General features: G+C 53.0%; 4 protein-coding genes across 6 annotated transcripts; 2 read left to right on the top strand and 2 right to left on the bottom strand.

Annotated features, from left to right (window-relative positions):
• Window positions 1–1,539: 1,539 nt before the first annotated feature.
• Window positions 1,540–4,815, bottom strand: atp-2 (ATPase-2). The gene is made up of 9 exons (XM_958160.3): window positions 4,418–4,815; window positions 4,152–4,306; window positions 3,980–3,994; window positions 3,793–3,878; window positions 3,623–3,704; window positions 3,532–3,553; window positions 2,954–3,447; window positions 1,904–2,892; window positions 1,540–1,775 (listed from the first exon to the last, which is right to left on the bottom strand). Exons 1-8 carry the CDS (start codon window positions 4,426–4,428, stop codon window positions 2,198–2,200), a joined length of 1,560 nt encoding a protein of 519 aa, XP_963253.2. The 5' UTR covers window positions 4,429–4,815; the 3' UTR covers window positions 1,540–1,775; window positions 1,904–2,197.
• A 498-nt stretch (window positions 4,816–5,313) lies between these two features.
• Window positions 5,314–8,895, bottom strand: NCU05429. 2 transcript variants are annotated; one of them, XM_011395279.1, is made up of 9 exons: window positions 8,660–8,883; window positions 8,080–8,175; window positions 7,885–8,009; window positions 7,726–7,825; window positions 7,549–7,664; window positions 6,785–7,476; window positions 6,397–6,732; window positions 5,712–6,342; window positions 5,314–5,639 (listed from the first exon to the last, which is right to left on the bottom strand). In XM_011395279.1, exons 2-9 carry the CDS (start codon window positions 8,162–8,164, stop codon window positions 5,607–5,609), a joined length of 2,118 nt encoding a protein of 705 aa, XP_011393581.1. In that variant the 5' UTR covers window positions 8,165–8,175; window positions 8,660–8,883; the 3' UTR covers window positions 5,314–5,606. The 2 variants fall into 2 exon arrangements, with proteins under 2 accessions (XP_011393581.1, XP_011393580.1); XM_011395278.1 differs by having other exon boundaries at window positions 8,080–8,895.
• Window positions 8,896–9,783: 888 nt separating this feature from the next.
• NCU05427 lies at window positions 9,784–12,470 on the top strand. Of its 2 annotated transcripts, XM_011395277.1 has the most exons (3): window positions 9,784–10,630; window positions 10,715–10,922; window positions 10,992–12,470. In XM_011395277.1, exons 1-3 carry the CDS (start codon window positions 10,138–10,140, stop codon window positions 12,127–12,129), a joined length of 1,839 nt encoding a protein of 612 aa, XP_011393579.1. In that variant the 5' UTR covers window positions 9,784–10,137; the 3' UTR covers window positions 12,130–12,470. The 2 variants fall into 2 exon arrangements, with proteins under 2 accessions (XP_011393579.1, XP_011393578.1); XM_011395276.1 differs by having other exon boundaries at window positions 9,873–10,922; window positions 10,992–12,460.
• A 136-nt stretch (window positions 12,471–12,606) lies between these two features.
• NCU05426 (WD repeat protein) lies at window positions 12,607–14,593 on the top strand. The gene has a single exon (XM_958156.2). It carries the CDS (start codon window positions 12,933–12,935, stop codon window positions 14,337–14,339), a length of 1,407 nt encoding a protein of 468 aa, XP_963249.1. The 5' UTR covers window positions 12,607–12,932; the 3' UTR covers window positions 14,340–14,593.
• Window positions 14,594–14,777: the final 184 nt, after the last annotated feature.

The raw sequence follows: 14,777 nt of genomic DNA, 5'->3' as shown, positions 1-14,777 counted from the left end.
GGGTCCTACGCCTTCGCCGACGCATACGCCTCTTCATTCTAGTGAGAGCCAGGAGGAGGTGGTGGTGGCAGTTAATCGAGCTGTGGAGAGTTTTTTTATTATTCTTATTTCGTGATTGAGATAGTCATCGGTGCTCATGGAACATAATGGCTTGGAAATGTTTGGAGTTGGATCGATACCTATTTGTTCCTTTGACCATTTGCTGCATAGAACATCGGTCCTGACAGTTCCTTTTGCCTGTATTCACTGAACATGGTCACAGCGGAAATCGGTCGAAAGCTGGGACATGTGCATCTGACTCCCCTGAGCTGGTCTTCGAGAGTGTCGCGCCATCAGCCTGGTTGACAACCACAATGAAGCCGTGAATCCAAGACAATTGTCTACAAGAACCTCATGTCTTGACCACCTCATGAAATTCAGAGGAGCGGCGGTCTTTCACAGCGAGCTCAAGCATTCTGTGCAGATGGGAACTCTCCAGAGCAGAGGATACTTCGTTACATAGTGTACCTACCCAGAGTCGCACCTTCCTTTCCAGCTGGATCCCGCCTCCTCGCCCAGGCACACAATTTCTCCAGACACCACGCTCCTTCCGTCACACTCTCCTAATTCATGGTACATAAGGCATACTTTCCAGTCGTCCTTCCGCCCAACGAGGCACACAGCAAAAAAGCACAGCCAAAAAATGGCACGCTAGCATAGCGGCACACAAGCCCGCAAGCAAGAAGAAACACAGAAACGCAGAATGAACAGCATCAGGCCATGCGTTCACTTCCTGCAAAGACCAAGGATTTTCGAAGCACAAAAGATCGCACAAAGATCAAGCTTCTGACTGACTGATACCATCTCGACGATGGGTCAAGAGACACACTGTCTCTGATACGAGCACAGAGTCCTCGAGCACAGAGAGGCCTCTTCACGAAAACGAAAGCAGCGAACCGAAAACGGCGACAGACCGGACTGGACCGGACCGGACCAAGAGAAGCAAAAGCAAGCTTCCTGCCAAGATCAGATCATGATCATCTGATATTCAGAGCTCAAACGGAGAGTTCTGAACAATGCCCGACGATGGGTCAAGCAAGCTCTCAAAGCAGAGCAGAGCAAAGCAAAGAGATTCTTTGCGAAGTCGAAAAAACAATAACCAAAACAACCAAAAACAACACTACCACTTGGATACCTGGATCTTGGATAAAACCTGAGGAGGTATAAACCCTTATTTTTTTTGTTCACTTTTTTATTTATTTCATTTTTCTCTTTACTTCACTTTCGTCTCATCCTTCCAGCTCTGCTCTTCGTGTCTTCGTATTAACCCGCCGACACACTATGTCCCACTTCCTGTGTCCGAATACCATCCATTCACACCAATCCCTCGGCTTCTTATTTATATACCTACTTGTCGTTTACCCGTTCGCTTGTAGGTACGGGAATATAATTATACCTATTGTGTATTAGTAAAGATATGAGTTACTTAAATAGTAGTAGTAATAGTAATAGTTTGGAGGTTAGAGGTTGATAGTCGAGTTGTTACGAGACGATAATATACTAAGTAGTGGAGGATGTAAGGGGAAGAGAAAGATAGAGAGGACTTGCGAGAAAGTAGGTTGTCTTAATACTCAAAACGCCTCACTCATCCCAGTCTCCGATTTACCGAATTACCAACTTATAGACATATTGAAGCAAGTATAAACAAATACCTCACTCGTTACAACAATTAAATAATCCACCTCAGTTGATTAAGCTCCCAAGACCGAAGCTATTGGGAGCTCCTAGAGATACATCTTGTCAAACAACATTGTAAGCCCTCCGACTGAGATGGAATATAGGAGGATAGTAGAGCAGGAGCCATCTGTCCCCTTCCCTCACATGGCGAAGAGAAGAAAGGAGACGGTGGTAACTTTATACCTACCTATCTCTACCTAGTCTGTACTACAGTCACTTCAGTAGCAGCCAAGGACAACTCGTTCATGTTCAACATATCACATCACATTCAGAGAGCACATAGGCTGAGTTCATTCACATCGTATTCATTAACCAGACAAGAGCTTTTCATCGCGCACAAAAACAGGCAAGGTATATAGAGAAAAAAAAAGGAACTTCATTTGATACACAGCTCATAGGAGGAACGTCCCGAAAAACCCTTTCTTTACTCTATACACAGGCCATCGTTTCCGTCCCGATTTTGAACTCCCGCATTAATCGCTTAAGCCTGGCCCTCAAGCTCAGCAAGAATCTTCTCACCCTTGGCGCGAGCAGAGGCGAAGTCGCCAACCATGTAGAAGGCACCCTCGGGGAGGTCATCACCCTCACCAGCGAGAATAGCCTTGAAGGAGGCAATGGTGTCCTTAAGGTCAACGAGCTTACCCTCGATACCAGTGAAGACCTGAGCGACAGTGAAAGGCTGGCTGAGGAAACGCTGGATCTTACGGGCACGCTCGACGGTGAGCTTGTCGGCCTCGGAAAGTTCGTCCATACCAAGAATGGCAATGATATCCTGGAGGGACTTGTACTCCTGGAGGATCTGCTGGACGCGGGTGGCGGTCTCGTAGTGCTCCTGGCCGACAATACGGGGGTCGAGCATACGGGACTTGGAGTCAAGGGGATCGACAGCGGGGTAGATACCCAACTCAGAGATACCACGGGACAAGACAGTGGTGGCGTCAAGATGGGCGAAAGTGGTGGCGGGGGCAGGATCAGTCAAATCGTCAGCGGGGACGTAGACGGCCTGGACGGAGGTAATGGAACCCTTGGTGGTGGTGGTAATACGCTCCTGCATCTGACCCATGTCGACGGCGAGAGTGGGCTGGTAACCGACGGCAGAGGGAATACGACCGAGAAGAGCGGACACCTCAGAACCGGCCTGGGTGAAACGGAAAATGTTGTCAATGAAGAGCAACACTACAGACTGCGTTAGCAACGGTTTTCCTTCAAGCGGCATAACTTCTCCAGAGCAACATACCATCCTGACCCTCCTCATCACGGAAGTACTCGGCAATGGTAAGACCAGTAAGGGCGACACGGGCACGAGCTCCGGGGGGCTCGTTCATCTGACCGAAGACAAGAGCGACCTTGGAGTCACCATCGAGCTGAATGACGGAGGTCTCCTGCATTTCGTGGTACAGATCGTTACCCTCACGGGTACGCTCACCGACACCGGTGAAGACGGAGTAACCACCGTGAGCCTTGGCGATGTTGTTGATGAGCTCCTGAATGAAGACGGTCTTGCCGACACCAGCACCACCGAAGAGACCAATCTTTCCACCACGAGCGTAGGGGGCGAGGAGATCGACGACCTTGATACCAGTGACGAGAATCTCGGCAGTGGTGGACTGCTCAACGAACTCGGGAGCCTCGGCGTGGATAGGGCGGAACTTGTCGGTCTTGATGGGACCGCGCTCGTCGATGGGGTCACCAGTGACGTTGATGATACGGCCAAGGGTGGCAGGGCCGACACTACACTTTTGCGTCAGTAAAACAGCTCCATTCGCAGTTGCTTGTCCGCTTTTCGCGGTAAGCTAAAAACTGGGGGAAACCCACGGGATGGTGATGGGAGCACCAGCTATAATATAAGATCATGTCAGCGAATCTGGCCAAACCCTTCATCTTGGGGATCAAAAGAGAAGCTTACTGTCGGAGGCCTTGGCACCACGAACGAGACCCTCAGTACCGTCCATGGCAATGCATCTCACGACGTTCTCGCCGAGATGTTGCTGCGGGGCTGGTTAGCGCATTCGCTCAGCTACACTAATCCCGCTGGTCGTCGTCGGGGTTGATGAGGCCATTTTTTGTTCCACGTACCGAGACCTCGAGGACGAGCTTCTGGCCATTGTTCTGGGTCTCAAGGGCGTTGAGAATGGGAGGGAGCTTGTCGGTATCGAACTTGACTGTTGGACGGAAGCGGGGTCAGTATAAAGAGCGAGCGTCGTGACCGGGCGGCAACGGAGCCACGGCGCGGGCGTAGTTGGATGTTGTTGATATTACTGACCATCGACGACGGCACCTGTGGGCAGAAAGTAGCGCGGTTAGCAAGGCAAGGTTTTCATGAAGCCGGTATATCCCGGAAGTATGTCGTCGACGGGTAGGGTTGGGTCCCGAGTCCCGTGTCGTTCGAGGTTGGGCGACGAGGACATGTCGTGCCCGAGGAGGGAGATGCTTACCAATGACCTGGTAGATCTTGCCATCACCAACACCGGCGGAGCTGGCGAATCTGCTGAGGGCAGGGGCACGGAGGTTGAGGGCAGCCGGGCGGACGGCGCGACGGGACGCCGCCGCAAAGGAGGGACGGGCAGTCCGGGCGAAGGCGGAAATGCCGCTATATTGAGACAAGAGGAAGGCCAACTATCAGCTTTCCGGACGTCGCTTGGGTCTCCAATTGGGCGTGATCCATGTCGAGACAGGTGACGCGGCACATGGACTCACTCACCTCTTGAACATCTTGACGATGATTAAGCGCGACGATGGTGGATGTGGCAGAGGAAAAGATGGCTGCTTTGAAAAGGAAAGAAACGGGTTCGAAAATCTCTCGACGAGCTTCGGTTAGAAGCTGCGGAGCTCCCAGCAAGACCACGTGATTTGCTCGGTGCCAAAAAGTGAGGGAAAAGTCGAGCAAAGTCGTCTAAAAGTGGGGAAGCTGGCGCCTCTTGTCCAATCGAGTGCTGGCAATGTTCCCGTCCTTGGCCTTGCCTCAGTTCCAGTTGTCGTCCACTTTTCAGTTCAGGTCTTGCTTGCTCTGCTGGTGAGTGACGGGATGGAGGTTGGTTTGTTTGTTTGTTGCCATCGATCCTATCTGGACTTCTTGGTGGTTGCTGGGCTGCTGCAACTATCTAGACTAGGTAGCCATTTCCCACACTTCTGCCGCCTAGGTCTGCCACTGGTCGCACACTCTCCAGACTTTCCCACTCCGATCCCCGAAGGACACCTTCGTCACTTTCCAAGACCTAGGTATTCTGGAGCTGCCACGCCTCCAATGGGTCGGCGCGAAATGGACTTTTATGGAACTGCTGCTCCCCAGACAAACGCACGGTTTCCGTTGCGGTTTTTCCCGCTGCTCCCAGCTCTTTAGTTCGAACAAGGTCGGTCTCCCGTCGCCGCACGTCTGGCCCATCTTCTGCAAGCAAATCAAAACATCGGCCGCCCGCACTTTCGTCCCGCACTACACAAAACCGTCAATTTCCATCTTTTTTTCTTTTTTCCCCAATTGCCAGCTTGGGAATGCGCCAATCACCGTAATGTTCCGAACATCTATACGTCGTCACCAACCATCTCAACCAACACTTTAGCAGCAGCTGGCTTCAACAACACGCAAATCAACGCCACAATGACAACAAAAGCAGAAGACTTGCAAAGTCTGATGTTGATGTAATTGACAGTTCTCAGATACATGTCCTGAACCTTTGGAATACGACTTGTAAATAACACGAAGCTTGCCGACCGATACAATATAGATAAAACAAAAACAGCACTATTCATGCCGACCGGTTTTCCCTGTCCAAATCTTCTATGGCGTACGACAAAACGTACGATGCTTTCCTACGCTTGTGGCCTTCACCCGGCCGCTGTAATTCTCATCACCCGCACTTGGACAACGGATGGGATATCTGGTCGTTCATACCCTACTCTGAAAGGGTGGACTCGAGCGCAAGGACCTGAGAACCGCAAATTAGTCAACCATTCAGAGCCAAGATGCAATGGGCTGCAGCATAACGAGGGAAACTTACAAAGGCTGTCCTGGCCGGAATGTACACATGGGTGCTGTTCTTGCGGTTGTTCCACGGAAGGTCCGAAGTGAAGAAGCGAGTCTGGGGATCGAGACGGTTGAAGCCACCGTGCTCCTTGGTATCAGAGTCGAGAACGATGCGGTAGGTGCCCGCCTGCTCAATACCGATGCGGTAGTCGGTGTAGCTGTTGGAGGGGTGGAAGTTGAAGACAAAGACCAAGCCGGCGCGCTCAAAGACAATAACCTTATCGCCCTCGTGCTTGAGAGAGATGTAGGCCTGTGGGGCGTGCAACCAGCCATACTTGTCCTCGGTCAGGTTCATCGACCTGTCAAAGTTGTTGAGGTACTGGTAACGCAAAAGACCATCTTCCGTAAGGTTGAGCTGGCGCCTGGCGTACCAGAAAGAGTTCTGGTTGCCCTCACGGGGGAAGTCAAGCCACTCGGGGTGGCCGAACTCGTTGCCCTCGAAGTTGAGGTAACCCTCACCTCCCAGGGAATGGGTAAGGAGACGGATCATCTTGTGCAGTGCCATGCCGCGGTCAATGACCGGGGTTAGAGGCGTGAGGATAGACATGTTGGTGTACAACTCGGCATCGCAGAGATGCATCATGAGGGTCTTGTCACCGACGAGCCTGTTTGAGCGTTAGCCTGAGTCGGAACACGTTGCCACGGGGTAGGTCACTTACGCTTGATCGTGACTCTCACAGTAAGCAATGGTCTTCTCGCCGTGACGCCTGTTTGTCAAGGTCCAGGTAATATTGGCCATATCCCATTCCTCGTCCTTCTTCTCCTTCAGGATCTTGATCCACATGTCGGGAATGGCCATGGCGAGTCTGTAGTCGAAGCCAACACCTCCTAAGGATAGTGGGAGACACAGAGCCGGCATTCCTGATACATCCTCGGCAACCGTAATGACGTTGGGGTATAGTTGGTGAAGCATCTCATTGGCGAGCATGAGGTAAACGACCGCCTCCTCATCAACATCAGGGCCGAAGTACTCGTGGTAGCCACCAGAGAAACCACTGGATACGGTTAGCCAAGGCCAAATTCACCATTGGGGAACAGATTACTCACGTTCCGATACCGTGATGGAGGTAAAGCATACTTGTCACACCATCAAATCTGAAGCCATCAAAGGCGTACTCATCCATCCAGAACCTAAGGTTGCTGAGCAAGAACCTCATGACCTCGTGATGACCGTAGTTGAAAAGCCTGCTGTCCCAAAGATCATGCTTGCCCCTGCCGCCGCCGTGGAAGTACTGGTGGTCAGTACCGTCAAACTCATTCAAGCCATCAAGGACGTTCTTGGAGGCGTGACTGTGGACGACATCGAGCAACACGGCAATACCCATGGCGTGGGCGGTATCCACCAACTCCTTGAGATCCTCGGGCGGGCCGTATCTGCTGCTTGCCGCGAAAAAGCTGTTCACCTGATATCCGAAACTGGCATAGTAGGCGTGCTCCATGATGGCCATGAGCTGAATGGCGTTGTATCCCAGGTTCTTGATGCGAGGAAGCATGGTCTTGGTGAACTCCTTATAGGTAGCCACCTTGCACTCCGGGGAGGAAATGCCGACGTGGGCCTCGTAGATCCTAAGGCTCTCCGGCTTTGAGGGCCTCTTGTGCTTGAATGTGTATCGTTCGGATTGGGGAGGGTTCCAGAACCGCGCCTCGTATGCGGGCGAGACTGAGAGGTCCTGGGTGACATATTTGATCCATGCTGGCAATCTGTCGACCCATTGGCCGTCGGGGAGCTCGAGGGTGATCTGTCAGGAGATAAACATTAGTACGTTGTGACGAATTGGCGTAGCACAGGCCGAATTGAAACATTCACATACCTTGATCTTGGAGTTGTGGGGAATAGCTGGTTGCCCGTTGGCCGTGGGAGGAATTGTGATCTCAAAGACGCCGAACTCGTTCTTCTTCATGCGGTGGGCGTTCCTATCCCAGTTGTCTGATGAGTGTTAGAATAGCTCCCAATTCACAGTATCTTGGTCTCGTGTCATGATACGTACTAAATTCGCCAATGAGGGAGGCTTGTTTGGCATTGGGAGCCCATTCTCTGTATGTGATGGTGTTGTCCTTGTCGACGTTGAAACCAAAGATTTCGGTACCCTGTAGTTGTACGTGTGTCAGCAGCTTTGGTAGCTTCCACAACGCGGCTCATGACTGACCCTGCTGAACTTCTCCAAACCGCCCTCTGTCTTGTTGATGGTATCGATCCAGGATTGGGCCTTGGAATAGCGGCTCTTGAGGGTATCCTTGAACGGCTCGAGCCAGGGGTCAATGCTCAAGACACCTGCGCATCTTCTGTATCAGCTTCTGGCACCAGATCGGCAGAGAAAATCGGGGAATATAGAGAGACATACCGGTGCCATCCTTGGGAATGTCGCTGTTGGCAACGGTGCCGCCGTTGGCCAGCGAGTTGGAAGAGTTGTCTGAGATGTCGTTCATGTTGACAGCTACTGTGGTTGGTGTTAGGTGTAGAAGAGGACAGAAGCACGCCCAGAAACAAGTCTGGAAGAGTGGAGGTGAAGCGATGGGGTTTTAAGCGCGGGCTTGGAAGATTGGGTGATATCAGGTACCACTCTAAATAGTTAGCCCGTTTCTCGGAGCTTCTTTGAGTAGTGGCAAGCGGCCCAATGGATACACACGACTTTTGACGTTCAAGTTGAATGGGATGTCGTAGTATGTAGAGGTAGGAGGGGACGGGAGGGGGAGGAGGGCCAGTAGGTGGTAGTCAGGTAAGAGTTGGGTCGGAAAGGGCAAATAACAGACTGTGCTCGCTTATTATAACGGAAAACCCAACAATCACCCTTGGAAGCGCTTGCAGAATCTAACAGTTGTGTAGCCCGAAATTAAGGAGATTGTCTCGAAGGCAAAAAACAAAAAGAAAAAATCAAAAAAAGATATGGATGCAGTGAAGTCGTTGGAGGTTGGAAATCCTACCTTGGTGGCTTTGCTTGGATTACGGGCAGGGGACAGCGCAAGAAACCCTCTTTGCGTGCTAGATCGACGTGATGACCCCGGGTCTTTTCTCTCTTTGGGCGAGTCCCGTTCGAGGGTAGACTAGCTTCTAGTGTCACTCTTTTTTGTTGGTAGTCGTCGTAGTGCAGAGTATGTACACTTGTAGCAGTGTTTTATGAGACTATGCCACTTGATGACAACCAAGAGGGGGGAGCTTCAACAAACACGGACATGAAGAACTGTTGACTATTGGAGCTGATGAATACCCCTTGGGGAAGCTATCAATGCTCGATTACATCATGGGCTCCTGGCCCAGGTTCAAAACCCAACCAACTGACAAAAACCTAACCCAATCTTATTGCCCAAGAGCCACTTATTTTTTTTCCATTTTTTCACCTCCCTGGTTATAGGTAGCTTTTAGTCGCTGAAAAAAAGGTCGTCCCTTCTAGCTTCCCATTTACCCCTGATGCAGTCTGTTGTTGAGATGCACGATATTATGTATATGTCTTAGTTCCTAGGCGCAGGTCAGGTCGCAGTCAGGTCGCTTTCTGGACGCCTTTGCATCAATGTATGTCATTTCATTTGGACCAGAGGCGGAAGCATGGTTGGGCTTCTGGGCGTTTGTGCAGGCGCCAAAGCTCTTATCAAAGGCTGGCGAACTGGAGCTCTTCAGGTGGAGCACTCTTCGCTTCATGGAGGGGCCGCGAGGGGCAACTGGAGGCAATCTCCGCAACTGGCGGGGCTCAGAGGGACGGTCGGCAGGGGCGAGAGGAGGGGAAGCTTGCTGCCCTTTCCGAATTCGGGTTCTTTCTGCCAGTCAACGGCCTGACAGCAGTCTGGCACTGCAAGGCAGGTCCTGGTCAGCCCAGCAAGCACCAAGTTCCAGGCTCAGACCATTTGCCGGCCCAGCTGTGCAGTCGTTGCCAGTGCAGGCAGCCCTGCTAAGGCGCGCCCCCCGGGACGCGGGATGGCATTCCCCCGCGAGCATGGATCCCGTCTCTCCCCCGCATCGGGCAGCCCAGGTCTCCAACGAACCTCCGCATGTGCATCATCAGTCTGCTCTCATTGCCTGCCCCGTGCACTTGTCAGAGAGCTCTCTCCCTTGGCTTGGACGTGATTGGCGTCGCGACTGCTCTTTCGTCTCTACCTATTCGCTGTCCTTATTGGATCGCATCGCAAACATTATCACCAACTCAACCCTGTGATGATGATACCGACATTTTGATGTGTTGTAATTGGAAGCGCCCCTTGTTCACTTCCTAGTATTGTCGCATCTCCTTCGCAACCGTGCCTCTAGACCGCAGACCGAATCTGGTTCCGATATCGATTCCGATCCCGCTCCTCGACCTCCCACTGTTTGCCACCATCCCCGAACTGCCACCTCCCGTTGACACCTCGCGTTCCATCAATCTGCCCTCGGCCGTGACGAACTTGGGCATGCCTGCCGTTCCGGTCTAATAATGTTGGTCCTACCAAGGGCCGTTCGCCGTGCCTCGTCCGTCGCTGTCCCCATAATGTTCGCCGCAAGAACTCCCGCATCGCAGCATCTCGCCCGGCTGCGATACATATCCTATTCGTCCCGCTTAGCCCTCTCTCCCCGTCGCTCCCAGTCCTACAACAATCAGGGCTTTAGCTCAAGCTATGATCCGAACCAGGAGAATGGCCGAGGCCCTATATTTTCCAACAAGGCTAGCTTTGGCGTCCCCCAATTCTACCCGCGCGATCTGAAGCGGCGCGTAGACGATTACGTAGTCGGCCAGGATCGCGCCAAAAAGACCATATGTTCTGTCATCTTCAACCACTACCAGAATATTCGCCGTCGTCAACATCACGAGATCCAGGACCAGCGCCAGCGCGAAAAGTTGCAGCGACAGAGATATGCTCGAGATCATAGAGATCTGCAAGACCGCGAAGGCTACAGTGGTAGCAGCAGGGACATACATCCTGTCGAAGGTGGGCGACGGTCATCTGTTGAACCCTGGCTTAACTCTCCCCCGAAGCCGCGACGGCAATGGGCTGATAAGCGCATACTTGAAGACGAGTTTCCGGGTCATCACGAGTCCGTTCTGGGGACACACCGTGACCGCGATCGTGACCATCCCCTGGCTGAGGACCACTTTGAGACGCCCTCTGTTGATGACTTTTACATCCCCGAGGACACCAATGCTCCTCAGCGCGTAAAAATTGACAAGAGTAACCTGTTGCTGATAGGACCAACGGGTGTGGGCAAGACGTATATCCTAGAGTGAGCGGGACTCTCCCTTTTCCTTGTGCCTATGCCCCCCGTGTCGCATGCTTATCTGCCATATGCTAGAACCCTGAGCAAGAAGCTCAACGTGCCCTTTACGATAAGCGACTGTAACTCCTTCACCCAGGCGGGGTATATCGGACAAGATGTGGAAGCGTGTATCGAGCGCCTCCTCATCGAAGCCAACTACGACGTCAAGGCCGCCGAACATGGTATAGTCGTGCTGGACGAGTTTGACAAGATCGCAAGACGGGAAACTGTCAACGGGCGAGATGTTGGGGGTGAGGGTGTCCAGCAGGCTCTATTGAAGCTCGTCGAGGGTACCAAGGTCACCGTCAGTGTTAAGGATCATCGGTCGTCACGGCCGCCGCCGCCTCCCAACCTCAACATTTCGACACCCGGCTACGGACCAACGAGCACCACGCCGTCTGCTACTCCTGGCAAAGTTGAACAGTACATTGTGGACACCAGCAACATTCTATTTGTCTTTTGCGGTGCCTTTGTCGGGCTTGACAAGACTGTCCTCAGGCGGGTCGCAAAGCCATCGATAGGCTTCGGTGCTGAAGTCAGAAACCACCGCGGCTCTTCCATGTCCAGCAGTCAAGATATTCTTCCTCCCGAGCTGTACAGCCATCTACCGCACCAGCCTCCGACGATGCCAGTAGACCTGTCAGGTGGAAGCCTGGCATCTCACGGCGCTGGTGGCTTTACTCCGCTCGATCTAGCTTCACCGGCCGATCTCCAGGCCTTTGGTTTCATCCCCGAACTCATCGGCCGTCTTCACAACATCTGCGCCCTAAGTCCTCTCTCTCTTGATGAGCTCTACCGCATCCTCACGGAACCGCGCAACAGCCTGGTAGCGCAGTACACAGCTCTCTTCGAGACCTACCCCAGCAAGCTGTACTTCACTCGCAAGGCGCTCTATGCCATTGCCGAAAGGGCGGCCAAGAACGAAACAGGCGCCAGAGGGTTAAAGATGGAGATGGAGCGCGTGCTGGCAGAGCCTATGTACGATGCGCCTATGCCCTATGTTCTTATCACAGAGGGTTGTGTCAAGGGGACGGAGAAGGCCGGTTACTGGGGCAAGGACGGTAGGCTGGAGCTAGAGAGAATGATGGCGGAAGAGGATCAGAAGGGGCTTGGACAGGGACCGGTAGAAGGAGGGTTTGAAAGGATGAGGGAGGCAGGACAGAGTGGTGCATAATTTTCGTGATTGATCTCGGCATCTTGTTGCATGTCTTCTAGGGGATCAGTACTAGGCTCATCGCTTGGGTTACTGGCGATTTCGTGTTTGCTTTAAGGCGTTGGTTTGGAAGGGGGTTCACGGTCTACGGCACCGTCTTGCGAACAGGGTGAGGGAAGCACTGGTCGGCATGTTGCCAGGAGTACAGAATGATTGGGACACAGTACATGCGCGTTCAATGGATATAGTATAGCAATGGCATAGCAGGAGAAGGGTGATTGAGGCATTCTATATGTACAATATCGCATATTGTTCTTGTCGTCGTGATAACCTCAAGCTAAGTACTTCGTCGTCCTCCCCGGCCCTTGATTGCATCATAGGAAGAGGTAGGGTGGGATTGCGTTATCGGAGTACCTACTGATAAGCGCTTATCGGCCGAAGGAGGGGAAGAAAAGTTGAGATTCGAATGGCCGAGTGGAGACTTTCAACGTCGAAGCAGTCAATCAGAGCTCCGCTATCGTGACCCTCTTGTCCCTGCTCTGCTCTGTCATCCGAGGCGGCACTGGCAGAACGAACAGTCACCATCGCAAAGGGTACTGCTACCATATTCACACTCAATTGACGAGCCAGCTATTCTCTCCAACGCTCCCGTCTCCAGAGCGACCGAGTCATTTCCGTACAACTCCATCGCTCGACCACTCCTTTTTCGGACCTCGATCGGAGGAGGTCAAAGCCAATTCGAAACTCTCTCGTCGTTTTCGAGCGCCGCTCTTCTTCTACCTACGAGCTTACCTAGCCGTTCGAGCCTAACCAAGTCCTCACAAATGGCGACCGAAACCACCACTGCCACGCCCACTGCGCCCAGCGCAACAACCGCCGAAATCACCCCTCTCCCAGCCTTCTCTCCCGACCTCTACCAACGCGCCTGGGCCTCCATCCCGCACCCCTCCCTCCCCCTAATCGCCACCTGCCACGCCCACTCCGTCACCGTCTTCTCGCTGTCCACGCTCTCCAAACACTCCGTTCTGACAGGCGGCCACACCCGCTCCGTTCGCTCGGCGGCGTGGCAACCCCCCCGCGGCAAGGTTTCTGGAAAGGAAGCCAAGAGGCTGCGATTGGTCACGGGCAGCTTTGATACCACGGCGGGCGTGTGGACCTGGGATCAGGGGCGCAGAGAGGAGAGCTTGGAGAGGGAAATTAGGTTGCAATCTGGAGAGAATGATCAAGAAGCAGAAGAGGAAGAAGAGGCCGAGGATGAATGGGAACTGACCCTCGTGCTAGAAGGTCACGAAAACGAAGTCAAAAGCGTCAACTACTCCCCCTCGGGTCAGTACCTCGCTACATGCTCTAGAGACAAAAGTGTGTGGATCTGGGAAGACGTGGGGAACCCGAACCCGTCTTCTGAAGAGGAGGACGAAGAAGAGGAAGACGAAGACGAATGGGAGACGGTAGCCGTACTACAAGAGCACGACGGCGACGTCAAGGCTGTGGCCTGGTGTCCTGACGTGCCCGGCCGCAAGGGCAAGTACGCGCCGCCGAGAAGGTACGGGGATGACGTTTTGGCGAGCGCTAGCTACGACAATACGGTGCGGCTGTGGAGGGAGGATGGAGATGGCGAGTGGGTGTGCGTTGCAGTTCTGGAGGGGCACGAGGGTACCGTGTGGGGAGTGGCGTGGGAGGGGAGGCCGAGGGAGAACGACAAGTTCCCGAGGTTGTTGTCGTGGGGCGCGGACGAGGTGATTAGGGTTTGGAGTCTGAAGGAGCCGGAAGAGGAGGAACATGGGGAAGGTGCGGCTGGTGGTGGTGGCAACAACACCTGGGGATTTGGGGTGCCGAACACCATGCGCCGATCCCTCAAAGAGGAGTGGGAGTGCACGGCTGTATTGCCCAAGGTGCACAAGGGAGATATCTACTCGGTTGCGTGGAGCACGGAGACGGGGCTGTTGTCCAGCGTGGGAAGTGATGGTGTTTTGGCGCTGTATCAGGAGACTGCCAACACCACAGAGAAGAATGAGGAGAACGAGACGAACGGCGAGGCGCCAACAACAACGTCTGCTGGTGGTTGGAAGGTTCTCACCACCGTCAAGGGCGCTCATGGACCATACGAGATTAACCACATCACTTGGTGTAAGCGGTACGATGCGGGGTCGGAGCGCAAGGGCGAGGAGGAGATGTTGGTCACGACGGGTGATGATGGTGTTGTCAGGCCTTGGCAAGTTAGGATACAATGAGAGAGGAAGGGGGTTTGCTGAGGGTTATCTTGGGGGGTTACGTTAATACTGGAAGTACAGTTTACGGACAAAAGAGATTGGACATGTATCAGGGATGCTTATTAGCACAAAGAAGAGCGATACATGCCGGCTGGAAGTTATGATACCCCTATATAAAATCGATATAGGACTTGCCACACTGCCTTTTCCACGTCAAGTTGTCAACGGGAAAGTGACAAAATACGTTACGATGAGTCCACCGTGCTGGATATACTCTACCCATTACACGATATTCACATGCCCCGACCATTTATTTCTTTCACTCTCTCCTACAACCTTCTTGTGTCCATCCGGCTGGGACCACGAATACCGCCTTATATCTGCCACACAATAAGAGATATAGTACAGAATCCATCTTTGTAATACAGGAGAGCTTTGCACTGGGATCGTCAGGGAAGC

This window comes from Neurospora crassa, linkage group II (genome assembly GCF_000182925.2).
Source record: "Neurospora crassa OR74A linkage group II, whole genome shotgun sequence".
Taxonomy (NCBI): Eukaryota; Fungi; Ascomycota; class Sordariomycetes; order Sordariales; family Sordariaceae; genus Neurospora; species Neurospora crassa.
Note: the sequence above shows the minus strand (reverse complement) of the source record. Positions and strands in the feature narration are given on the sequence as shown.

Bases quoted from the DNA above. Each gene is read 5' to 3' on its own strand.
- atp-2 (XM_958160.3), bottom strand. The intron at 3,448-3,531 runs GTGGGTTTCCCC...GCAAAAGTGTAG, and splicing joins GGTGCTCCCATCACCATCCC to TGTCGGCCCTGCCACCCTTG. The intron at 2,893-2,953 runs GTATGTTGCTCT...CGCAGTCTGTAG, and splicing joins TGATGAGGAGGGTCAGGATG to TGTTGCTCTTCATTGACAAC.
- NCU05429 (XM_011395278.1), bottom strand. From the start codon at position 8,164: ATGAACGACATCTCAGACAACTCTTCCAACTCGCTGGCCAACGGCGGC. The intron at 8,010-8,079 runs GTATGTCTCTCT...GAAGATGCGCAG, and splicing joins CATTCCCAAGGATGGCACCG to GTGTCTTGAGCATTGACCCC. The intron at 6,343-6,396 runs GTAAGTGACCTA...ACGCTCAAACAG, and splicing joins TGTGAGAGTCACGATCAAGC to GCTCGTCGGTGACAAGACCC.
- NCU05427 (XM_011395276.1), top strand. From the start codon at position 10,138: ATGTTGGTCCTACCAAGGGCCGTTCGCCGTGCCTCGTCCGTCGCTGTC. The intron at 10,923-10,991 runs GTGAGCGGGACT...GCCATATGCTAG, and splicing joins GGCAAGACGTATATCCTAGA to AACCCTGAGCAAGAAGCTCA.
- NCU05426 (XM_958156.2), top strand. From the start codon at position 12,933: ATGGCGACCGAAACCACCACTGCCACGCCCACTGCGCCCAGCGCAACA.